Consider the following 25,980-nt stretch of genomic DNA (forward strand, 5'->3'; position numbering starts at 1 on the left):
AATTGTCCAGTAGGGACACCCATCACAGTATCTAAAAGGGGGAATTCCCTCACTTTGTAGATATTTCGGCTCACTTCCTGTTGCGTCTCCAGGACAGGGAGTGAAAGGAAATCTCCAAAACAGGACACAGATGGCAAAAATTAAATCGACAGGGGTAGTGATACCCCCCTCTACTCTCTCCAAAACCAAACAATTAGTTTTGGCTATACATACACTCTCCAAATAAAATGTAACAAATAAAGTAACATTATTCTCACCTTCATTTTTACAGCCGCTGTATATTTTGTGTTTGACTTTATTAGGTGAACAATATCAAATGGGCTCTTCCCATATTTCTAGATCATGGAAGGATACGCCTTGTGGCCACTGGCTTCCATGTGTTACTGGAGACCCACTTCATGCGGATACGGTATGATTGGGACGTCTTCTTATTTATCAAGATCCCCAGCAGCTTCTTCGAGAATACTTGTGGTTTGTGCGGGAATTACAACGGTAACAAAGATGACGACATGGAGACCTCCGATAGATCCCTAGTTTCGAACGTGGTAGAGTTCGGTAAGAGTTGGAAAGTCAGAGAAGGATGTTCTGCTTGTTGGGATGACTGCTACGGGCCATGTCCACCTTTCTTATCCAAAATCGAAGCAATATATAAAGCTCCAGAATTCTGTGGAATTATAAGGTGGAGTAACATTCTGAAATTTTCAAAGCTCTTTCTAGATGAAAAGTGTTTCGATCTTTAAGGCCTTGGTATCCAACAAGTGGTCCGATGGCTGCATGCGCCCCCAGTACTCAGTGTGCATCCCGCCGTGTTTCAGACTTCTAACCAAGTATGAAGCACGTCATGATGTGTACTGAGTAACAGCCATGGTCCAGCTCTAAGCCCAGGAGCTACACTGATCAGCTCTTTAGCTTCTGCTGTCATGTACCTCCTGTTAGAGGCCAAGTGAGAGAGGGCTTCCCTTGCAGCTAAGTTCCAGACCCCCATGGATATGGGACAGAAGGAGTGAGGCCGAAAGTAGCACGGGTCGCCTGTAGGAGTGCTTGTCAGAGGTACACCCAGGAGCACAGCTGATGCACTGGAATGGTGTCTGCAGATATATACATATACTGCATGTTGAAATGTGTTTTTTATGTATTACAAACTATATGAAAAAATATTTTTAAAAATATATATTTTTAAAATATATTCTTCAGATTGTAAGCTCCAAGGAGCAGGGCTCTCCTAACCCGCCGAGCAAACTGTTGGAGCTACTAAAATCCTGTATAATAATAATTCTGATTATTTTTAATATATAAAAAAGTCATTTTAACACACATTTTTACATATACAGTATTTGCAAATGCATTCCAAAAATGTAGATTACCGTAAATGTATTTTTAAAAATAAAAAATACATATATAAAAAATACAATAAAAAAATTTTCATATATTTTGTAATAAAAATGCATTTCAACATACAGTATATATATATATATATATATATATATATATATATATATATATATATACTGTATGTTGAAATGCATATATTGAAATATATTGAATACGGCCAAAATTGTAGTATTTCAAATATATGTCTAATAAATTTGGGAAGAATATTGTAAAAATAGATTTAAAGTATATTTTTCTTCCATGTGGGAAAACATGATATATTTTTAATATACTACTATGTGGGTGGCCTAAAAGTCCGCTAGGTGTGTCTTTGTTTTTTCAACCCCCTTACTACTATGTGGCCGGCCTAAAAGTCCGCTAGGTGTGTCTTTGTTTTTTCAACCCCCTTACTACTATGTGGCCGGCCTAAAAGTCCGCTAGGTGTGTCTTTGTTTTTTCAACCCCCTTACTACTATGTGGCCGGCCTAAAAGTCCGCTAGGTGTGTCTTTGTTTTTTCAACCCCCTTACTACTATGTGGCCGGCCTAAAAGTCCGCTAGGTGTGTCTTTGTTTTTTCAACCCCCTTACCTCCTTAATTCGAACCTAAAAAAAAAAAAATGGGCAAATAAAAGTTTAAACTTTACATACACTTTAAATATATGATATAGATGCAAAACAGCAAATGTATAGAATAAATATATATCTTTTTTATTTTCCTTGAGCAGCCAGATCTACGGCCCCTTTTTTCGGTGTCACCCGGTGGTAAACCCTGAAGTTTACGTCAACAATTGTGTTAACGACATGGTCAGACATAGCGGGTTCAAGAAGGTCCTGTGTGAGGCCATTGTCGTGTACTTAGTAGCTTGTCATGTACAAGAGGTTCGAGTCGAAGAATGGAGGAGAGACGTTGGGTGTGGTGAGTGTTCTGTTCTACTTTCTTTATCAAGCAAGAATTTTTTTTTTTTAATTTCCTTCTATCCCCCTTCCACATCAATGTCCCCACGTTTGTATCGGTGTGTGGAGGGGGAGAGGGGGGGACTAAAATAATTGTATTTATTTATTTCTCCCCCCCCCTCTTTTACCTCTCCCCTGGTTCCTAGAGTATAGCACAGTGGTTCTCAACCTGTGGGTCGCGACCCCTTTGGGGGTCGAACGACCCTTTCACAGGGGTCCCCTAAGACCATCAGAAAACACATATTTCCGATGTGTAAAGAGCAGCTACTGTGTAGAAAGCAGCTGCTGTGTTGAAAGCAGCTACTCTGTTAAAAGCAGCTACTGTGTTGAAAGCAGCAGTATTGGAGGTAAAACGACACTCATGAATTATAATTACGGGGTAAATAATTTTATGGTTGGGGGTCACCACAACATGAGGAACTGTATTAAAGGGTCGCGGCATTAGGAAGGTTGAGAACCACTGGTATAGCGGGACATGGGAGATGGGACATGCAATATGGAGAGGTGTGCATGTTCAGAGCTCCACCTTAAAGTTGTATCAAGTAAGAATGAAGTAGATCAGCTCAATTTCCTTTCGGATTTCAGGGTTGACTTTTCTTGTTTGCTTTTGACCAGTTTTAACAAGTTTGGAACTTCTAAATCTCTAAAAAAAAACGAATTGCTAAACTTCAAAAGATATGTAGCGTTTCCCAGGTAAAATATGAAAGAACAAAAAGGAAGTTCACTAAAATGTGTTTCAGGTTTTTAGAGTTCAGTTTACGGCTAAACTGGATGGACTTTTGTCTTTTTTCAGCCAGACTAACTATGGAACCGGGGGCGGACTGACCATTTGGAAACTCGGGCACTGCCTGAGGGCCCGGGGTCAGTAGGGGGCCCCATGAGATGCCCCTGGTACGTTTTTCATAGGCTTTTTTGAGTTTGGGCAAGGACACAGGGGCCCCATGATCCCCTATTGCCCGGGGGCCCCATGAGTTGTCAGTCTGCCCCTGTATGTAACTATGTAAAAATGTGCTAAATAAGTTGATGTAGCACCCTCCTAGTTTAGCTAAATCAAGCTTTTGGCTCCTGTAGCTGAGGGAACAGTGATTGTTTGGTCTGGTCTATTCAGGGCTTCAGAGGATGAGAGCTTGATTGATTCCCCGTGTCTTTGGAAGAAGATTCCAGAGCTTTGGGAGGGAGATTCAAATAACCAACCTGAATATTGATCATGCTTCAGCCAATCCCAGGAGAGGAGTGTCCAGAAGAGGGTTGGGTAGGTGATAAATAGTCTGAAGCAGTGATGTATGTAGGTTTTGTGCTGCCCTAGGCAACACAAAAATTGTCCCCCCCCCCTCCCCTCACAGAGAGAGCCTGACACCAATAAACACCACACATACACTTAAAAAAGCCTTCCACTACCACTGTCCTCCATACACCAGCCACACCACCACCCACCCCCAGCAATAGAGAGAAGTACACTCACCTTCACAGCTCCAGACATCCTCTAGAATGAGAGTCGGGCTCTGCATACTCCATCACGCAGCCCGCAACCTCTCGGATCCCACCTGGTCCCCATGCCGTGTGTGTCCCTTCTTCCATCTCTTCTTACGGGGGGCAGTGCTGCCTCCCTGAAAAATGCCACCCTAGGCAAATGCCTTGTTTGCCTTGTGGTAAATACACCCCTGGTCTGAAGCACTGGAGAGCTGGGTTCTCTATCCCCAGGAGAGTTCCAGGTAGCCTGAGGAGCTGGACTGTATAGCTGTTCTTAAGGCCTCAAGGGTGTCAAGGCTGGGGGATTGCATATATTTTCCTAGACGTAAAGAGGGGGCGCTCTTTATGTCTGGAGGAAAAGAAAGTTAATCTCCAAACACGGAAAGGTTTCTTCACAGTGAGAGCTGTGAAAATGTAGAATAGACTCCCTCAAGAGTTGGTTCTGGCCAGCTCAGTGGATTGCTGTAGGAAAGTCCTGGATTGTTTCTTGGATACACAGAATATAACTGGATCAGGGGTGGACTGACCATTTGGAGGGCCCAGGGTCAGTAGGGGGTCCCATGGTAACTTTTTTCATAGGCTTTTTTGGGTGAGGGCAAGGACACAGGGGCCCCATGATTCCCTATTGCCCAGGGTTCCCATGGGTTGTCAGTCCGCCCCTGAACTGGATATAACATTTATAGGTAAAGTTGATCCAGGGAATATCCGATTGCCTCTCGGGAGATCAGGAAGGAATTTTTTTCCCAGCAGGAGCAAATTGGATCGTGCTTTGCTGGGGTTTTTTTTTGCCTTCCTCTGAATTATAACTTTTTTTTTTTCTATGGTTGAACTGGATGGACTTTTGTCTTTTTTCAGCCAGACTAACTATGTAAGAAGCTGATTGCAGGACTAAAATGTTATTATTGCTTTCCAGAAATAAAATGCCCGGAAAATAGCTGGTATAACCCCTGCGGGGATCCTTGTCCTGAGACCTGCGCTGGAAAGCTTTCTTTCTGTCAGGGACAGTTGCCATGCATGGAATCGTGTGAGTGCAACCCTGGATTTGTGCTGCACGAAGATCATTGTATCCCCAAGGACAAGTGTGGCTCCTTCTGCAGAGGTCACTATTACCCTCCCAATGAGACGGTATGGGGGGAGGATGGCTGTACGCAGAAATGTTGGTGCGAAGCACAGACGGTTAAGTGTTCAAATGGCAAATGCCAAAATGGAGAGGAATGTGCTGTGAGAGATGGCATTAAAGGTTGCTACCCTACTGGCTACAGTCAATGTTCTGCCTTTGGGGACCACTATGTGACATTTGATGGAGCACACTTTGATTTCCATGGAACATGCAGATATCAGCTTACGGGATTATGTGATAAGAGCCGAGGCCTGACAGAATTCTCAGTTGAGATATTGAGCGGGAAACGAGGCGACAAAGATGTTTCCTTCACCAAATCTGTAATGGTGAGCTTGCATGACGCTGAGATTCTCTTCAGCAGAGAAAACAAAGGAAGAGCTAAGGTAAGAAACATAATGATGGAACCCAACCGCAAACAACTGAATGCAAAATTGTCTCTGAAAACGTCTTTTGAAAGAGTATTGTAGGATCTTCTGATCTTTGTTACCACCATGTCTGCTAAGCAATTGCCTTCTGAGCTTGTTCACGTCATGTCCACCAAGTAATTGTCTTCTCTGTGTATGCTGGTATGCAGTGCCGGGACAGGGTCATCTAGTTCCCAGGGGGAAGATGGCGAATTGTGCCCCCCTTTCTGCCATGTGGAATCCCCCAGTAGAGTCCTATTTTACATCAGGTATCCCCAATGAAGTCCATCTTTACATCAGTTGTCCCCAATAAAGCCCTCCTTTAAATCAGGTGTCCAAATAAAGTCTCTGTTTACATCAGATGTCCCCTATAGAGTTCCCCTTCACATAAACTGTCCCAAATAGAGTCGACCTTTACATCAGTTGTCCTCAATAGAGTCCCCCTTTGCATCAGATGTCCCCATAGAAGTCTCCCTTTACATCCGGTGTCCCTTATAGATTTCCCTTTTACATCAGGCGTCCTCTATAGAGCTCCCCTTTACATCAGGTCTCCTCTATAGAGCTCCCCTTTACATCAGGTGTCCCCTATAGAGCTCCCCTTTACATCAGGTGTCCTCTATAGAGCTCCCCTTTACATCAGGCGTCCCCTATAGAGTTCCCTTTTACATCAGGTGTCCTCTGTAGAGCTCCCCTTTGCATCAGGTGTCCCCTATATAGTTCCCTTTTACATCAGGTGTCCCCTATAGAGTTCCCCTTTATATCAGATGTCCCCTATAGAGTTCCCATTTACATCAAATGTCCCCATAGATTCATAGAAGCTTCCCTTTACATCCGGTGTCCCTTATAGATTTCCCTTTTACATCAGGTGTCCTCTATAGAGCTCCTTTTTACATCAGGTGTCCTCTATAGAGCTCCCCTTTACATCAGGTGTCCTCTGTAGAGCTCCCCTTTACATCAGATGTCCCCTATAGAGTTCCCCTTTACATCAAGTGTCCCCTATGGAGTTCCCCTTTACATCAGATGTCCCATATAGAGCTCCCCTTTACATCAGATGTTCGCTATAGAGTTCCCCTTTGCATAAACTGTCCCAAATAGAGTCGACCTTTACGTCAAATGTCCCCATAGAAGTCTCCCTTTAAATCCGGTGTCCCCTATAGAGTTCCCTTTTACATCAGGTGTCCCCTATAGAGTCCCCTTTTACATCCGGTGTCCCCTATAGAGTTCCCTTTTACATCCGGTGTCCCCTATACAGTTCCTCTTCACATAAAGTGAGAATGTGGAATATACTTCCTCCAGAGTTGGTTGTGGCCAGCTCAGTGGATTGCTGTAGGAAAGTCCTGGATCCTTTCTTGGATACACAGAATATAACTGGATATAACATTTATAGGTAAAGTTGATCCAAGGAATATCCGATTGCCTCTCGGGGGATCAGGAAGGAATTTTTTTCCCAGCAGGAGCAAATTGGATCGTGCTTTGCTGGGATTTTTTTGCCTTCCTCTGGATCCACTGTGGGTGTAGGATTATAACTTTTTTTTTTCTCTATGGTTGAACTGGATGGACTTTTGTCTTTTTGTATTTTTTCAGCCAGGCTAACTATGTAACCAGGGGCGGACTGACAACTCATGGGGCCCCCGGGCAATAGGGGATCATGGGGCCCGTGTCCTTGCCCAAACTCAAAAAAGCCTATGAAAAAGGTACCAGGGGCATCTCATGGGGCCCCCTACCGACCTCGGGCCCTCGGGCAGTGCCCGAGTTTCCAAATGGTCAGTCCGCCCCTGTATGTAACTATGTTTACTTTGCAGCATATTGTATTTCATTTCACATTCTAATATTTGTTTTGTAGTTAAACGGCATATTATTTAACCTCCCGGTCAGCCTGTATGATGACCTCATTCAAATATTCATGGATGGGTGGAACGGAGTCATTTCGACAAAATTCGGCCTTAAGGTGACCTATGACTGGCACAACCATGTGACAGTGACCCTTCCCACTTCTTATTCGGGTGCTGTTTGTGGACTATGTGGCAATTTCAACAGCAATGCTCAGGATGACATGACCATGAAGAACGGAGAGGAGTCACGTAATGTCTCATCCTTTGTGCAAAGCTGGAGGACAGGAGACAACCGGGAAGAGTGTCAAGAAACGGAGCCCGCGTCTTGCCCTCAAGCCATAGAAAAAGTTCAAAGGCAAACTCTATCGGAATGTGGGATTATTTTGAAACAAGATGGACCTTTTGGAGGTTGCCATGATCATGTAAACCCTGAAAACTACTTCCAGAAATGCCTCAACGACTTCTGCTTTTATTCAGGAAGGCAAGACATTTACTGCAAGGTGATCGAGGCTTATGCTGCTGCTTGCCAAGCCGTGAATGGAAGTGTCGAGAGTTGGAGAAAAAATGGCTTTTGCAGTGAGTTAACCAACCCTTGTTTTTTTAAATTTCCCTTCTTTGAGGATGGGGGAGTTGGTAGAACTTACCAGAAAATGATGCTGTGACTGTTGTAAAACCTTTCGGATGAGTTTGTTCTTCATCCAGATCTTGGCTTTCACTGCTCATCCAAGTGGTTTCCTATGTTCAGTAGAACTCTGCATTTATATCCACATGGGCAGCACAGTTAACCCAGGGCTGCTGTTAGACACCACAGGGACCCATAGAGCCAACCTGACAGGCCCCCTCCCCCCAAAAAAACCCCCACAGTTTACTATGCTTCAGTTATGAATGAACGGAGTGAGTGATCAGTACTCACTGTACTCAGTGGTGTATTTAGGTCTATCTTCAGAGCTCCAGACATCCCCGGGAATGAGAGTCAGGCTCAACTTACACCATCAAGCAGTTCGCAGTCTCTCTCATATCCCACCTGGTTCCCATCTCGCGTGTCCCTTCTTCCATCTCTTCTTCTGAGGGGAGGTGCTGGTCCCCCATATATAGATAGTGTCAAGGTCCTACCTTTTCCCTGAGGCTATGTTACTCCATATGCTGGCGTCCATCTTGGATTCTGCTGTGCATTATGGGAATCCTTTTATGCCTTCAGGTTTCTGTGGTCCATCCCCCAGAGGGGTGTGGCTGATGACATATAAGCCTGTGGCCCGCACATGCTCTTTGCACTTGTGTCTTGTGTCTTTGTGTTGCTATTACTCTGTTCTGACTCTCGTGACTCTCCTGGTATCTGATTCGGCTTGTGACTTGACTATTCTTTGTATTCTCCTTTGATCTGACCCTCTGTTGCTGAACCCGGCTCGTGACCTGTGATTCTCGTCTGCTGTACTGTACTGTTTTGTCCTGTTGTTGTTGACCCCGGCTTGTCTGACTACTCTTTTGTCTCTTCCACCAGCTACACGCCATTGGCGGCGGCCATTACCGCAGCTGAGGTGTCTCGGGGGCCGCGACCTGGTTCCTGGCTGCATCAAGTCCATCCCCACCATCAGGGGCCCTGGTGAAGGGCAGCCTGGGACTTAGACTCCGCGCCCTGAGGGACTTCGGTCTGTGGGTGGTGGTTGTCGTCAGCCAGTGCGTTACATTGTTAGGCCTGCCTGTCCGTTCCTCAGCTCCTGCCCTGACATTACACAAGTGCCATGAACCCTGACGGTGCAGGCACGCCTTCGCTCCCAATGCTAGTCGCCAGACTCGATCAACAGGATCACCTGTTGGATCAGTTCGCTCAGGCGTTGCAAACTCTGCTTGCACGCACTGCACACCTTGCTCCTGGTGCTATTAGGCCGGTAGTCGCTCCGGTGGTCTCTCCCGCTGCTTCTCCGCCTATTGCGTCCACCACCTCGACGGCTGCATCAGCAGCGCCCAGAGGTATGACTGGTTCTGCCCCTCTTCCACAGCGCTTTGGGGGTGAGCCGAGTCAGTGTCGTGGGTTCCTCAACCAGGTGGGTATTTATTTTGAATTAATACCCCACGCCTTTCCGTCTGAGAGGTCAAAGGTGGGGTTCCTAATTTCACTACTCTCAGACAAGGCCTTGGCCTGGGCAAATCCCTTATGGGAGAGGAACGACCCGGTGATTCAAGATTTTTCCGGTTTTGTCGATGCCTTCCGTAGGGTATTCGACGTACCGGCTCGTTCCGCCTCGGCGGCCAAGCTGCTCATGACCATGCATCAGGGTTCACGGACCGTGGCCGAGTACGCTATAGAGTTTCGTACCCTGGCAGCAGAGGTGGGTTGGAACAATGAGGCTCTGGTGGCTGCGTTTTCCCATGGTCTTTCTGACACATTGAAGGACGAGATTGCAGCTAAGGAACTGCCTGTGGTGTTGGAGGAGCTCATCTCTTTCCTGATCCTGATTGACACCAGGCTCAGGGAGAGGCCTTCACTCAAGGAACGCCTGCGGAGGCCTTCCAATTGACTGGCACCTGCGTTTTCTGTCCCACCCATTCCTCCCTCTCCTCCCACGCCTCCTGGGGATAGCTTGTCTGGTGGGGAACCCATGCAGTTGGGGTTTGCTCACCTTTCCGAGGGGGAGCGGGCCGCTCGGCGTCAGGAGGGTTGCTGCCTGTACTGTGGCCTCGGTGGGCACTTTCGGCAGTCTTGTCCGGTCCGTCTGGGAAACGCTCGCACCTGAGATCATGTCGGGGACAGATCTTGGGTGGAGTTTCCTCGTCCCCGGCGTTCCGCAAGGATAAGCCACTGATCACCATGGTCCTTTCTTGGACGGGGGGCTCGGTGACGGCCCAGGCGTTGGTAGACTCTGGGGCCGGTGGGTTGTTCTTGGACAGCTCGTTTGCTGCGCAGCACTCCATTCCCCTGCAGGCTCGTGCTGCCCCATTGGTTCTCGAAGCAATAGATGGCAGGCCCCTGCAACCGCCGCAGGTTACCCACGAGACTCTGCCAATAGAGGTAGCCATTGGGGCTGTTCACAGGGAGTTGGCCTGTTTTCAGGTGATTTCTTCCCCACACTATTCGGTGGTTTTGGGGTATCCCTGGCTCCAGAGGCACAATCCAACCTTTAATTGGCAAACAGCCGAGATTCTCTCATGGTCTCCACAGTGTGGGGCCGGGTGCATCCATGGGCCGGTTAAGGTATTGTGTGCCTCCTCGGACTCTGCGTTGCCCACCGACTATGGGGAGTACCGGGATGTGTTCGATAAGGTACGCGCTGGTACCTTACCACCGCATCGTCCTTACAACTGCGCCATATCCTTGCAACCCGGGGCCACTCCTCCACGTGGCAGGGTGTACCCTCTCTCGGTTGCGGAGAATAAGGCCATGGAGGAGTACGTTGTGGATGCGCTTTTCCGGGGGCACATTCGTAAGTCTACTTCCCCAGCAGGAGCGGGTTTTTTCTTCGTAAAGAAGAAAGGTGGGGAATTGAGGCCCTGCATCGATTATAGGGGTCTCAATCGGATTACCATTAAAAATGCATATCCTATTCCTTTGATTTCTGAGTTGTTCGACCGCCTTAAGGGAGCAACAGTCTTTACCAAACTCGACCTTAGGGCGGCGTACAACCTCGTACGGATCAGACAGGGGGATGAGTGGAAGACCGCGTTTAACACCAGAACTGGGCACTACAAATACCTGGTGATGCCCTTCGGATTGTGCAACGCGCCCGCGGTTTTTCAGGAATTCATAAACGATGTCCTTCGTGATTTGTTGCAGCAGTGCGTAGTGGTTTACCTGGATGACATCTTGGTTTACTCTACCTCCATGGAGTCCCATGTCCAGGATGTCAAGCAGGTGCTGCAACGATTGCGTGAGAACGGACTCTTTTGTAAACTCGAGAAGTGCGAGTTCCATCGATCCCAGGTTGCCTTTTTGGGCTACATAATTTCCGCGGAGGGATTTTCCATGGACCCTCAGAAGGTTGCGGCGGTTCTGCAGTGGCCTCGTCCCAATGGTCTTCGGCCCATTCAGTGCTTTCTGGGTTTTGCCAACTACTATCGGAAGTTCATCAGGAACTTCTTCACATTGGCAAAGCCTCTCTCTGACCTAACCAAGAAGGGGAGTAACCCTCACGAGTGGCCATCCGAGGCCATCATAGCTTTCGAGGCTCTGAAAGCTGCCTTTGCTTTGGCTCCGATTCTTTCGCATCCCAATCCTGGGTTGCCCTTCGTCCTCGAAGTTGATGCTTCCGAGACGGGAGTAGGGGCTCTCCTGTCTCAGCGTTGGTCGCCCGATGGACCCCTACTTCCCTGCGGGTTCTACTCCAAGAAGCTTTCCTCGGCTGAGTGCAACTACCAGATTGGAGATCGGGAGTTGTTGGTCATCATTCTGGCTCTCAAGGAATGGAGGCACCTGCTCGAGGGTTCCGCGGTTCCGGTCCTCATTCTTACCGATCACAAGAACCTGACTTATCTTTTGGAGGCCAAGAGATTGACACCCCGCCAGGCCAGATGGGCTCTGTTCTTGTCACGCTTCAACTATGTGGTTTCATATTTGCCTGGTTCCAAGAATGTCAGGGCTGATGCGTTATCACGGCAATACTCTGAGTTGTCCAGGGAGGACTCTGAGCCAATCTCACTTATACCTCCAGATCAGATCCTGGCTGCCATTCGCACCAGTCTGACCTCTCCCCTTGGGGAGCAGATTTTGGCGGTTCAAACTGATGCTCCTCCCGGGAAGCCGGAGGGTAGATGTTTCGTACCCGAGGGATTGCGCACCCGCCTGCTGCGTACCTACCATAACGCCAAAACTGCCGGGCATCCGGGGAAGAACCAGCTGTGTTGGGTCGTCTCTCGCTTATTCTGGTGGCCAACCCTCCGTGCCGACATTGCCTCTTATGTAGCGGCATGTTCGATCTGTGCCCGGAATAAGTCTCCACGGCATCTCCCTTTGGGTCTTCTGCAACCCATTCCCAATGGGGAGCGTCCTTGGTCACATCTAGGGATGGACTTTATTGTAGACCTCCCGGTGTCTCGGGGTCATACGGTCATCCTCATGATCGTCGATCGGTTTTCCAAGATGTGCCATTGCATTCCACTCAGGAAATTACCCACAGCCCAAGAACTGGCCACGGTCTTTTCCAGGGAGATTTTTCGCCTGCATGGGTTACCTAAGGTGATTGTCTCAGACCGCGGGAGTCAGTTCGTATCCAGATTCTGGCGCGCCTTCTGCTCCCAGTTGGGTATTAGTCTCTCCTTTTCTTCAGCCTACCACCCGCAGTCCAATGGGGCTGCGGAGCGTTCCAATCAGGCCTTAGAACAATTCCTTCGGTGTTATATTTCAGACCATCAGGACGATTGGGCCGATCTCCTGCCGTGGGCAGAGTTTGCCAGGAACTCGCCGGTCAACTCCTCCACCGGGATGTCTCCCTTCATGGCCAACTATGGGTTCCAACCCGCGGTATTACCTGAGAGGTTCTCACCACAGGACATTCCGGCTGTGGAGAACCATCTTGCTGCCCTGCGTTCTTCATGGGGGCAGATCCAGAGGGCCTTGAGGGACTCAGCTCAGCGCCAGAAGTTCCAGGCTGATCGCAGACGGTAGCCCACTCCTTCATACCAGGTCGGCGATCGGGTGTGGTTGTCCACTCGCAACCTCAATCTTCGGGTGCCCACACCCAAACTAGCTCCCCATTTTGTCGGTCCTTTCCGCATTCTCCGCAAAGTGAATCTGGTGGCCTATGCCCTTGCCCTTCCGTCTGGGATGCGGATCTCCAATATCTTTCATGTTTCCCTGTTGAAACCTCTGATCTGCAATCGCTTCACTACCTCTCTTCCTCGGCCCCGTCCTGTCCGGGTTGACGGTCATGAGTATGAGGTGAGCCGGATCCTGGACTCTCGATTGGTGCGTGGTCGATTACAGTTCCTGGTTCATTGGCGCGGTTATGGTCCCGAGGAGCGTTCCTGGGTTCCTTCCGCGGATGTCCATGCTCCTGCCCTCCTCCGCGCTTTTCATGCCAGCTTTCCTCAGAAACCTTTTGTTGAGCCGCGGAGGGGGAGGGGCCCTTGAGGAGGAGGTACTGTCAAGGTCCTACCTTTTCCCTGAGGCTATGTTACTCCATGTGCTGGCGTCCATCTTGGATTCTGCTGTGCATTATGGGAATCCTTTTATGCCTTCAGGTTTCTGTGGTCCATCCCCCAGAGGGGTGTGGCTGATGACATATAAGCCTGTGGCCCGCACATGCTCTTTGCACTTGTGTCTTGTGTCTTTGTGTTGCTATTACTCTGTTCTGACTCTCGTGACTCTCCTGGTATCTGATTCGGCTTGTGACTTGACTATTCTTTGTATTCTCCTTTGATCTGACCCTCTGTTGCTGAACCCGGCTCGTGACCTGTGATTCTCGTCTGCTGTCCTGTACTGTTTTGTCCTGTTGTTGTTGACCCCGGCTTGTCTGACTGCTCTTTTGTCTCTTCCACCAGCTACACGCCATTGGCGGCGGCCATTACCGCAGCTGAGGTGTCTCGGGGGCCGCGACCTGGTTCCTGGCTGCGTCAAGTCCATCCCCACCATCAGGGGCCCTGGTGAAGGGCAGCCTGGGACTTAGACTCCGCGCCCTGAGGGACTTCGGTCTGTGGGTGGTGGTTGTCGTCAGCCAGTGCGTTACATTGTTAGGCCTGCCTGTCCGTTCCCCAGCTCCTGCCCTGACAGATAGAAAGGAAGACACTTATCTTCAGAGCTTCTGACATCCCTGGGAATGAGAGTGAGGCTCTACTTACACCATCAAGCACCCTGGAGCATCTCTCGTGTCCCACCTGGTTCCCATCTCGCGTGTCCCTTCTTCCATCTCTTCTTCTGAGGGGAGGTGCTGGTCCCCCATATATAAATAGAAAGGAAAACACTTATCTTCAGAGCTCCGGACATCCCTGGGAATGAGAGTCAGACTCTACTTACACCATCAAGCACCCTGGAGCCTCTCTTGTATCCCCCCTGGTTCCCATCTTGCGTGTCCCTTCTTCCATCTCTTCTTCTGAGGGGAGGTGCTGGTCCCCCATATATAAATAGAAAGGAAGACACTTATCTTCAGAGCTCCGGACATCCCTGGGAATGAGAGTCAGACTCTGCTTACACCATCAAGCACCCTGGAGCCTCTCTTGTATCCCCCCTGGTTCCCATCTCGCGTGTCCCTTCTTCCATCTCTTCTTCTGAGGGGAGGTGTTGCCCCCCTGAAAAATGCTGCCCTAGGCAACAGAAAAATCATCTGCCCCCACAGACACGGACCAACACCCCCTCCTGTGGAGAGAGCCGGACACTGACCAACAACACCCCTGCCCCCCATATATAGATAGAAAGGAAGACACTTATCTTCAGAGCTCCAAACATCCCCGGGAACGAGAGTCAGGCTCTACTTACACCATCAAGCACCCTGGAGCCTCTCTCATATCCCACCTGGTTCCCATCTTCCGTGTCCCTTCTTCCATCTCTTCTTCTGAGGGGAGGTGCTGGTCCCCCATATATAGATAGAAAGGAAGACACTTATCTTCAGAGCTCCAGACATCCCCGGGAATGAGAGTCAGGCTCTAGTTACACCATCAAGCACCCTGGAGCCTCTCTCATATCCCACCTGGTTCCCATCTCTTGTTTCCCTTCTTCCATCTCTTCTTCTGAGGGGAGGTGCTGGTCCCCCATATATAGCTAGAAAGGAAGACACTTATCTTCACAGCTCCAGACATCCCCGGGAACGAGAGTCAGGCTCTACTTACACCATCAAGCACCCTGGAGCCTCTCTCGTGTCCCACCTGGTTCCCATCTCGCGTGTCCCTTCTTCCATCTCTTCTTCTGAGGGGAGGTGCTGCCCCCCTGAAAAATGCTGCCCTAGGCAACAGAAAAATCGTCTGCCCCCACAGACACCGACCAACACCCCCTCCCGTGGAGAGAGCCGGACAATGACCAACAACACCCCTGCCCCCCATATATAGATAGAAAGGAAGACACTTATCTTCAGAGCTCCAAACATCCCCGGGAATGAGAATCAGGCTCTACTTACACCATCAAGCACCCTGCAGCCTCTTTCATATCCCACCTGGTTCCCATCTCACGTGTCCCTTCTTCCATCTCTTCTTCTGAGGGGAGGTGCTGCCCCCCTCAAAAATGCCGCCCTAGGCAAGTGCCTTGTTTGCCTTGTGGTAAATACACTCCTGACTGTACTCTGTGTACTGTGAGAGACCAGATATCATGAATGTAGGGTCCGGGGTTTAGGAACACTCTAAGTCTTACTAAGAATGTATTATAAGATAATTTACACAAGTACTTGTCTTTTTTTTGGAAGGAACCTGGTGTCCACAGGACAGTTCTTACATGCTCTGTTCCACCGAATATCCCAAGACCTGCAGTGACATAAGATCCCCACCTGGCTGTAATGGCTTGTGTAGGGAGAGCTGTGTCTGTGAAGATGGCTTCCTCCTCGATGTTAATCGCTGCGTCAAAGTTGCTGAGTGTGGCTGCACCCTCAACGGTGCTTACTACAAAGTCAACGAGGCATTCTATCCAACGTTCAACTGCGATGAGAGATGCGTGTGTGAACTCGGGGGATTGGTGAAGTGCCTCCCCTTCGCTTGCAGCCCACACGAGGTCTGCGAAGTACGGAACGGCGTTCGGAAGTGCCACCCAACTCAAAGCGCCCTATGCTCGGTGGCCGGGGGGTCCCACTACCATACGTTTGATGGAATCAGCTACAACTTCCAAGGAAACTGCACTTATGTGCTCACAGAGAATTGCTTCCAGGACGTGAGCTTTCTCGAGAACTTTTCAATCTTGATGTCAATGAGCGCTACCCAAACAGTTACGATTTTTGTGAAGGACGTGAAGGTTGCGTTCATTCAAGGAAAACATGGAACAGTCCAGGTAAAAAAATTAAATAAAATGCTGGTATAGACAAATGTTCTTGATTTCAAGGCTCAGGCAAGAAGATGAAGTTCTCCTGGAAGGCTTTTTTGAGTGTGTGTGTTTGTGGGGGGGGGGGGGGGTGGCTGGTGTATGGAGGATGGTGGTAGTAGGAGGCTTTTTTGAGTATGTGTGTGTGTGTGTGTGTGTGGGGGGGGGGTGTTGGTCTCAGGCTCTCTCCACGAGGGGAACAATTTTTGCCTAGAGCAGCACAAAACCTAAAAACACCACCGCATACAATGGGTTGCGGCACCGCCCCCGCAACTCATTGTATGCTATCATGAAGATGTACCAGGAAAGGAAAATTACGGTAAGTATACAATTTTCAATTTTTTGTCCCCTTTGGAATGACTTCCCATCACTTTCTACCCTGACAGGAAATGGGGAAAAATCTTCCCAACAGGAACAACAGGGTAACATACTGTCACCCTAGTAGTACAGTGTCACCATGGTGACACTGTGCTACTTGTGGGGGGTCATGAAGATTTTTTTTTTTACACTGATTGCTCTTACGGCCATAAAGGCTGTAAAAGCAATCATTTCTCCTTCTCTCTGGCTGCTTTCTTGCAGCCATTAAGAAATACTGTGTGAGCTGTGATTGGTCACAGCTCGTCACATGGTACAAGGCTGTTGTGAATAGCCCTGTACCATGTGATCTCTGTGATCATTCACAGATTTCACACGTAGTAAGCAATGATGTCAGAAGTGACATCTTGCTTACTACTCTTCATGTGATCACTGATTGGCCAATCAGTGATCACATGATCGGGACCTCACACAGAGGTCCCGTACAACGATCGGTGTTCGCAAGGGCCAGATAGAAGTAAGCAAAGGGCCGTAGTTTGGAGACCACTCCTCTAGAGAAAACCCCCTTACAAAGTGCAACTTCTCTGCAAAGCCAACAGTCTATTTGCCTTTAGAAAATCATCCCCAGAGATTTTTTCTCCTCGTAATATTCTATCTCTTTCTGTCTTTTAGGTGAACGACATTTCATACAACCTTCCATTAGATCGGCAGGACCAAGGCTTCTGGGTTCATCAGCACGGCATGAGTGTTATGCTGAGCACTGAGTTTGGACTTCAGGTGACCTATGACCTGGCCTCTCAGGTTGTGGTCAACATATCCAGCAGTTTTCAGGGGCAGGTGTGTGGGCTTTGCGGCAACTACAATGGAGACCCTGACGATGACCTCAGACTTCCGGATGGATCACTGGAGACCAATGGCACGGCCTTCGGGGAGACCTGGAAGGACAGCAGTCTGGGTTTACCATGCCAAAGCAGATGTCTGGGGGGGTTCTGTCCACCGTGTCAACACAAAAGCATCTACGAAGGGGAAAAGTACTGTAGCATGTTGCTTGCCACAAGTGGACCTTTCAGCATTTGCCACAGTCATGTGGACCCCCTGGGGTACTTCGACAACTGTGTGCGTGACCTCTGCCAAGCACGTGGTAAGACAAGCGCCTTGTGCAACAACCTCCAAAGTTACGTGACTGTTTGCCAACGTATGGGTGTCACTGGCATGAAATGGAGAAGCAGCAGAGTTTGCCGTAAGTTCGCACTTTGGAGCGGAGAGGAACATGCATGGTACCAGCAGGGGTGTCCATAGGGTTGGTGTCACCCGGTGCAAGCTGCACCCCCCGCACCTGCCTCGGGATGCCACTGGGTACCAGTATTGACCTGATTCTTGCTTGCCTGTCTTTCTCTGACCTGGAAGTGAGCAGCCATGTTAGAGGGACTATTTGGTTGGCTAGTTTTGGCGCCAAACCACAAGCCCCTATCCCCATTCCAACCCTGCTAGAACACAATCCCTCCTGCTGGGGCCGAACCCTCCACCATCTTGTTCCCTTCTCCTCACCCTAAGCCTCCACATTCCCTGCCGTAGACCTTTAGGCTTGGTTCACATCTGGGAGGGTGGTGCCACCCGTGCAGCCGCACCACTCGCACAGAGGCACCAGCAGGGGTGTCCATAGGGTTGGTGCCACCTGGTGCGATCGGTGTCACCCGGTGTGGGCCACACACCCCGCACCGGCCTCGGGATGCCACTGTGTACCAGTATTGACCTAATTCTTGCTTGCCCGTCTTTCTCTGACCTGGAAGTGAGCAGCCATGTTAGAGGGACTACTTGGTTGGCTAGTTTTGGCGCCAAACCACAAGCCCGTATCCCCATTCCAACCCTGCTAGAACACAATCCCTCCTGCTGGGGCGGAACCCTCCACTTTCTTGTTCCCATATCCTCGCCCTAAGCCTCCATATTCCCGGCCATAGACCTTTAGGCTTGGTTCACATCTGGACGGGTGGTGCCACCTGTGCAACCGCACCACCCGCAGAGAGGTACCAGCAGGGGTGTCCATAGGGTTGGTGTCACCCGGTGCGGTCGGTGTCACCCAGTGCAAGCTACACCCCCCCGCACCTGCCTCGGGATGCCACTGGGTACCAGTATTGACCAGATTCTTGCTTGCCCGTCTTTCTCTGACCTGGAAGTGAGCAGCCATGTTAGAGGGACTACTTGGTTGGCTAGTTTTGGTGCCAAACCACAAGCCCCTATCCCCATTCCAACCCTGCTAGAACACAATCCCTTCTGCTGGGGCCAAACCCTCCACCGTCTTGTTCCCTTCTCCTCGCCCTAAGCCTCCACATTCCCGGCCATAGACCTTTAGGCTTGGTTCACATCTGGGCGGGTGGTGCCACCCATGCAGCTGCACCACCCGCACAGAGGTACCAGCAGGGGTGTCCATAGGGTTGGTGCCACCTGGTGCAGTCGGTGTCACCCGGTGTGGGCCACACCCCCCCACCTGCCCCGGGATGCCACTGGGTACCAGTATTGACCTGATTCTTGCTTGCCTGTTTTTCTCTGACCTGGAAGTGAGCAGCCATGTTAGAGGGACTACTTGGTTGGCTAGTTTTGGAGCCAAACCACAAGCCCCTATCCCCATTCCAACCCTGCTAGAACACAGTTCCATCTGCTGGGGCCGAACCCTCTGCCATCTTGTTCCCTTGTCCTGGCCCTAAGCCTCCACACAACATTCCCGGCCGTAGACCTTTAGGCTTGGTTCACATCTGGGCGGGTGGTGCCAGCCGTGCAGCCGCACCACCTGCACAGAGGAACATGCATGGTACCAGCAGAGGTGTCCATAAGGTTGGCGTCACCCAGTGTGGTCGGTGTCACCCGGTGCGGACCACACCCCTCGCACCTGCCTCGGGATGCCACCGGGTACCAGTATTGACCTAATTCTTGCTTGCCCATCTTTCTTTGACCTGGAAGTGAGCAGCCATGTTAGAGGGACTACTTGGTTGGCTAGTTTTGGCGCCAAAGCACAAGTCCCTATCCCCATTCCAACCCTGCTAGAACACAATCCCTCCTGCTGGGGCCGAACCCTCCGCCATCTTGGATGGAGAGATAGATGGAGAGATAGACAGATAGATAGATAGATAGATAGATAGATAGATAATAGATAGATAGATAGATAGATAATAGATAGATAGATAGATAGATAATAGATAGATAGATAGATAATAGATAGATAATAGATAGATAGATAATAGATAGATAATAGATAGATAGATAATAGATAGATAGATAGATAGATAGATAGATAGATAGATAGATAGGTAGATAGATAGATAATAGATAGATAGATAGATAGATAGATAGATAGATAGATAGATAATAGATAGATAGATAGATAGATAGATAGATAGATAGATAGATAGATAGATAATAGATAGATAGATAATAGATAGATGATAGATAGATAATAGATAGATATATAGATAATAGATAATAGATAGATAGATAATAGATAGATAGATAATAGATAGATAGATAATAGATAGATGATAGATAGATAGATAGATAGATAGATAGATAGATAATAGATAGATGATAGATAGATAGATAGATAATAGATAGATAGATAATAGATAGATAATAGATAGATGATAGATAGATAATAAATAGATAGATAGATAGATAGATAGATAGATAGATAGATAGATAATAGATAGATAGATAGATAGATAGATGATAGATAGATAGATAATAGATAGATAGATAGATAGATAATAGATAATAGATAGATAATAGATAATAGATAGATAGATAGATAGATAGATAGATGATAGATAGATAGATAGATAGATAGATAGATAGATAATAGATAGATAGATAATAGATAGATAGATAATAGATAGATAGATAGATAATAGATAGATAGATAGATAGATAGATAGATAGATAGATAGATAGATAGATAGATAGATAATAGATAATAGATAGATAATAGATAGATAGATAGATAGATAGATAGATAGATAGATAGATGATAGATAGATAGATAGATAGATAGATAGATAGATAGATAGATAGATAGATAATAGATAGATAGATAATAGATAGATAGATAATAGATAGATAGATAGATAGATAGATAGATAGATAGATAATAGATAGATAGATGATAGATAGATAGATAGATAGATAGATAGATAGATAGATAGATGATAATAGATAGATAATAGATAGATAATAGATAGATAGATAATAGATAGATAATAGATAGATAATAGATAGATAGATAGATAGATAGATAGATAATAGATAGATAGATAGATAGATAGATAGATGATAGATAGATAATAGATAGATAGATAGATAGATAGATAGATAGATAATAGATAGATAGATAGATAGATAGATAGATAGAGAGGAGAAAGAGAGAGATAGAGATACTGTATGAGGAAATGCATTTTTATTACAAAATACATGAAAAATATTTGTAAAAATAAATTTTCAAATATACTGTTTGTCTTTAAAAATAAATTCAGTCTACATTTTTGGAATGCATTTACAAATATGTAAAAATATATGTTAAAATTACTTTTTTATATGTTAAACAAATTTGAATAATCTATTTAAAAATTTTTATATTTTTTAAAATATTTGAAAAATATTTTTCATATATTTTGTAATATATAAAAAACTGCATTTCAACATGCAGTATATATTTTGAAATATATTGAATATGGTGAAAATTTTTAGTATTTCAAATATATTTTTCTTCCATGTGGGTTGTTTATGTCGCTGTAACTTGGTCATGTTGTTTGATGTTTCCTTCCAGCTCTGGAGTGCCCACAATACAGCCATTATGAAGTCTGCGCTGACACCTGCACTACCACTTGTGCTGGGGTTGTGGCCCCTACACCTTGCCCCATCGGATGCTCTGAGGGCTGCCAGTGTAACGATGGATATTACCTTGACCAAGACCGATGCGTTTCTCTTGGCCGATGCGGCTGTTACATCGAAGGCCGATATTACACGGTACGTACAAATGGCAGTTCATGTGCACACAAGTGACAGTGCTGACTGTGATTCTACAGATTGGCTGTTCTAGGACATTGGGACACCTTGAGGTCGATTTGTCAACGGTACGCAGACCCTTCACCTGGCTGGGAAGGTTTTCCCAGAGGTTAGCGAATAAGGGGAAGCTCTGCCATCATCCAATCACCCCACATGGAATTAAAATATATCTGAAATATATTTAAAAAATATTCTTCCCAAATATATTGCCATATATTTGAAATGCTATAATTTTGGCCATATTCAATATATTTCAAAATATATTTTAAAAAAATATATATATAAATAAATATATATATAAATACACTGCATGTTGAAATGCATTTTTTAAATATTACAAAATATCTGAAAAATCTTTTTTTAAATCTTTTTTTAAAATATATTCCAGATTTTTTTTTAACATATAAAAAAGTGATTTTAACATATTTTTACACATATTTTTTACATATATATATATATAACCGATCGTTTCTTTGTGAGTGGGAAAGCATTCAAAATCAGCAGGTGAGCAAATATGTATTTCCTTCACTGTATATATATATATATACAGCTATATATATATATATATATATATATATATATATATACACACACACACATATATATATATATACACACACACACACATATATATATATACACACACATGTATATATATACACACACACACACATATATATATATACACACACACACATATACACACACATATATATACATACATACATTATATACTTACATACATGCATACATATATATATACAGTTGCAAGAAAAAGTATGTGAACCCCTTGGGATTACGTGGAGTTTTGCATGAATTGGGCATAAAATGTGCTCTGAACGTCATCTAAGTCACAACAATAGAAGAACACAGTCTGCTGAACATAATACTACACAAACATTAGATGTTGCCATGGTTTAATTGCACATAACATGTAAACATTCACAGTGCAGGGAGGAAAAAGTATGTGAACCTTTGGACTTAATAACTGGGTGACCCTCCTTTGGCAGCAATAACCTCAGCCAAACATTTCCTGTAATTGCAGATCAGACCTGCACAACGATCTGGAGTCATTTTGGACCACTCCTCTTCACAAAACTGTTTCAGTGTAGCAATATTCTTGGGATGTCTGGTGTGAATCGCTCTCTTAAGGTCATGCCACAGCATGGGGTTGAGGTCAGGACTCTGACTGGGCCACTCCAGAAGGCGTATTCTGTGCTGTTGCAGCCATTGTTTTGTTGAATTACTTGTATGCTTTGGGTCATTGTCCTGTTGCATCACCCATCCTCTGCGGAGCTTCAGTTGGCGGACAGATGGTCGTACGTTTTCCTGCAAAATGTCTTGATAAACTCTGGAATTTATTTTCCCATCAATGACAAAAATCCATCCAGGCCCTGAGGCAGCAAAGCAGCCCCAAACCATGATGCTCCCTCCGCCATGTTTCACAGTGGGGATGAGGTTTTGATGTTGGTGTGCTGTACCTTTTTTTCTCCACACATAGTGTTGTGTGTTCTTCCCAAACAACTCAATCTTGGTTTCATCTGTCCACAGTATATTCTGCCAGTAGTGCTGTGGAACATCCAGGTGCTCTTTTGCAAACTTCAAACGTGCTGCAATATTCTTTTTGGACAGCAATGGCTTCCTCTGTGGTGTCCTCCCATGTACTCCATTCTTGTTTAATGTTTTCCTTATTGTAGATGTGTCAACAAAAATGTTAGCATGTGCCAGAGATTTCTGTAGGTCTTTAGCTGACACTCTGGGATTCTTCTTTACCTCATGCAGCATTCTGCGCTGTGCTCTTGCAGTCATTATTACAGGACAACCACGCCTAGGGAGAGTAGCAACAGTGCTAAACTTTCTCCATTTATAGACAGTCTGTCTTACCGTGAACATCAAGGCTTTTGGAGATACTTTTGTAACCCTTTCCAGCTTCATGCAAGTCAACAATTCTTGATCGTAGGTCTTCTGAGAGCTCTTTTCTGCGAGGCATGGTTCACATCAGACAGTGCTTCTTGAAACCAGTAAACCCAAAACAGGTGTGTGTTTTTTAAGGGCAGGACAGCTGTCAGCAACACATCCAATATCATCACACTGATTGGAGTCAAGGTTGGCTCACTCCTGGCTCCAATTAGCTCTGGGAGAAATCATTAAGCTAGGGCCTCACATACTTTTTCCTCCCTGCACTGTGAATGTTTAGATGTTATGTGCAATTAAACCATGGCAACATCTAATGTTTGTGTATTTTTATGTTCAGCAGACTGTGTTCTTCTATTGTTGTGACTTAGATGACGTTCAGAGCACATTTTATGCCCAATTCATGCAAAACTCCACGTAATCCCAAGGGGTTCACATACTTTTTCTTGCAACTGTATACATATATATATATATATATTATATATGTATATACTGCATGTTGAAATGCATTTTTTATAACAAAATATACGAAAAATATTTTTAAAAATACATTTCAGATATACTGTATGTCTTTAAAAATACAAACCTACATTTTTGGAATGCATTTACAAATATATATGTAACAATATATGTTAAAAAAAATCTGAAGAATATATTTAAAAAATATATATTTTTAAATATATGCCTTTGGAAAATATATTTTCATTTAGATTTTTGGAATACATGTTAAAATGTATTTGCGTAGGCCAATATTTGAAATATATTTTAAAAATACATTAATATAAAACTATTATTTTTTGTCTTCACAGGTCAATGAGACATTTCTGGTGGATAACTGCAAACAGATCTGTAGGTGTCACTTGGGAAGCGCGGTAATATGCCAAACCCATATCTGCCGAGGAGAATGTAGGAGGAAATCAGACAGAACGTTCATATGTGGAATATCGACAGAGAAGGTCAATACTGATTAAAGGGAGGAGTTACCCACATGGAAGAAAAATATATTTTAAATATATTTTAAAAATACATTCTTAATATATTCTTCCCAAATATATTGACCTATATTTCAAATACTACAATTTTGGCCGTATTCAATATATTTCAAAAATATATTTTGATATATTTGTGAATATATTATTAAAAATATATTCAGAACACACGCTGCGATATATATATAAAAGTGTCATTTGGAATGCATTTACAAGTATATTTAAAAAAAATCTCTGTTTAAATGCATTTTTTTAGAGGTTCAAAAATATTTGGAAAATATATTTTGAAATATATATTTTTAAATATAGGTCTTTAGAAAATATATTTTAATTTACATTTTTCGGAACACGTGTTAAAATATATTCGCGTAGGCCAATATATTGTAAATATAGGTCGCATGTATAATTTTATTTTTTTCTAAATATATTGAAGATATATTTTTTTTCCGTATGGGTACCCTTTGTCGGCCATGTTCAATAATGCGAAGAGTCCGTTGGTAAGAGCAGAAATCTGGAACAAATGGAAGAAATCTCTGGCCAGGATGCCCTCAACGGTCAAGTGGACATTTATATTTTTACACACACAAGCCATCGCTGATTCATAGAATTCCATTTATAATAAATATGTCATTTAATAATTGTAATTAGAATTTGTAATTAAATTTAGTTGTAATTAAACTTTGCAAATTATAAGTTGTTGAATTTGTTTTTTTTTAAGTTTCCCATATTTAACCACTTCAAATCCGGACACTTTCCCCCCCCCTTCCAGTCCAGGCAAATTTTCAGCTTTCAGCGCTGTCGCACTTTCAATGACAATTGCGCGGTCATGCAACACTCTACCCATATGAATTTTTTAGCATTTTTTTGAGACAGATAAAACTTTATTTTGGTGGTATTTATTCATCACTGGAATTTTTTTATTTTTTTGCTAAATAAATGAAATGTCCATAAAGGCTATAAAAGCAATCATTTCTCCTTCTCACCGCTGGGATTTTTTTTTTTTTTTTGCTATATAAATGAAAAAGTCCAAACATTTTGAAAAAAAAGATGTTTTTCTTATAAAATTTTGCAAATAAATAATCTTTCTTCATAAATTTTGGCCAAAATGTAATCAGTTATCTTTTTAGTAAAAAAAATAAAATAACCTGAATTAGTTTATGACCAAAAATTATATTCTTTCAAAAACATTTTTTTACATTTTTATTTTTTTTTTTATATTATTATTTATGTTGTTTTTTTTAAACTGTAATTTTTTAAATTTGTCTTTGACTTTTGCTAGAATTTTCTCTTGTCCCCTTTTGGTTGTAAAAGAAAAAAAAAGTTATAACGAAATTAACGGACGCATTTGTTTCCTTCGGATGATGTCATGTGATGCGATAATAGTTTGGGCAAACGGGGAAATTAAATGGGGCTCACTTACCTGAGCCCCATCGTGATCCAGAATCGGCTGTCCCGGGTCTCTGCCTCCTCATTGGCTGAGACAGCGAGCAGGAGTCATTGGCTCCAGCTGCTTTCAATCACAGCCAGTCAGCCAATAAGGAGAGGGGCTGGGCCAAGCAGCGGCTCCGTGTGTGAATGGACACAGGGAGCAGCGGGTGCCCCTATAACAAGATGCTTGCTATGGGGGCACCCGGTTGGA

The 25,980-nt window shown here is 45.2% G+C and overlaps 1 protein-coding gene across 1 annotated transcript in view; it reads left to right on the plus strand.

The window, feature by feature from the left end:
* The window catches only part of LOC149438473 (IgGFc-binding protein-like), a 43,530-nt gene extending 19,196 nt beyond the window's left edge, over positions 1–24,334 (plus strand). The window contains exons 4-11 of the mRNA XM_089659811.1: positions 303–679; positions 2,097–2,287; positions 4,709–5,298; positions 7,163–7,727; positions 15,470–16,044; positions 17,062–17,629; positions 21,200–21,399; positions 24,162–24,334. Of these exons, the coding sequence (XP_089515937.1) occupies positions 303–679; positions 2,097–2,287; positions 4,709–5,298; positions 7,163–7,727; positions 15,470–16,044; positions 17,062–17,629; positions 21,200–21,399; positions 24,162–24,323 (3,228 nt within the window). The 3' untranslated portion in view covers positions 24,324–24,334. The remainder of the gene's footprint in view (positions 1–302; positions 680–2,096; positions 2,288–4,708; positions 5,299–7,162; positions 7,728–15,469; positions 16,045–17,061; positions 17,630–21,199; positions 21,400–24,161) is intronic.
* The last annotated feature ends 1,646 nt before the right edge of the window (positions 24,335–25,980 follow it).

The sequence above is a fragment of the Staurois parvus genome, unplaced genomic scaffold, assembly GCF_062004578.1.
Source record: "Staurois parvus isolate SC_StPar_1 unplaced genomic scaffold, SC_StPar_1.0 ptg001191l, whole genome shotgun sequence".
NCBI lineage: Eukaryota > Metazoa > Chordata > Amphibia > Anura > Ranidae > Staurois > Staurois parvus.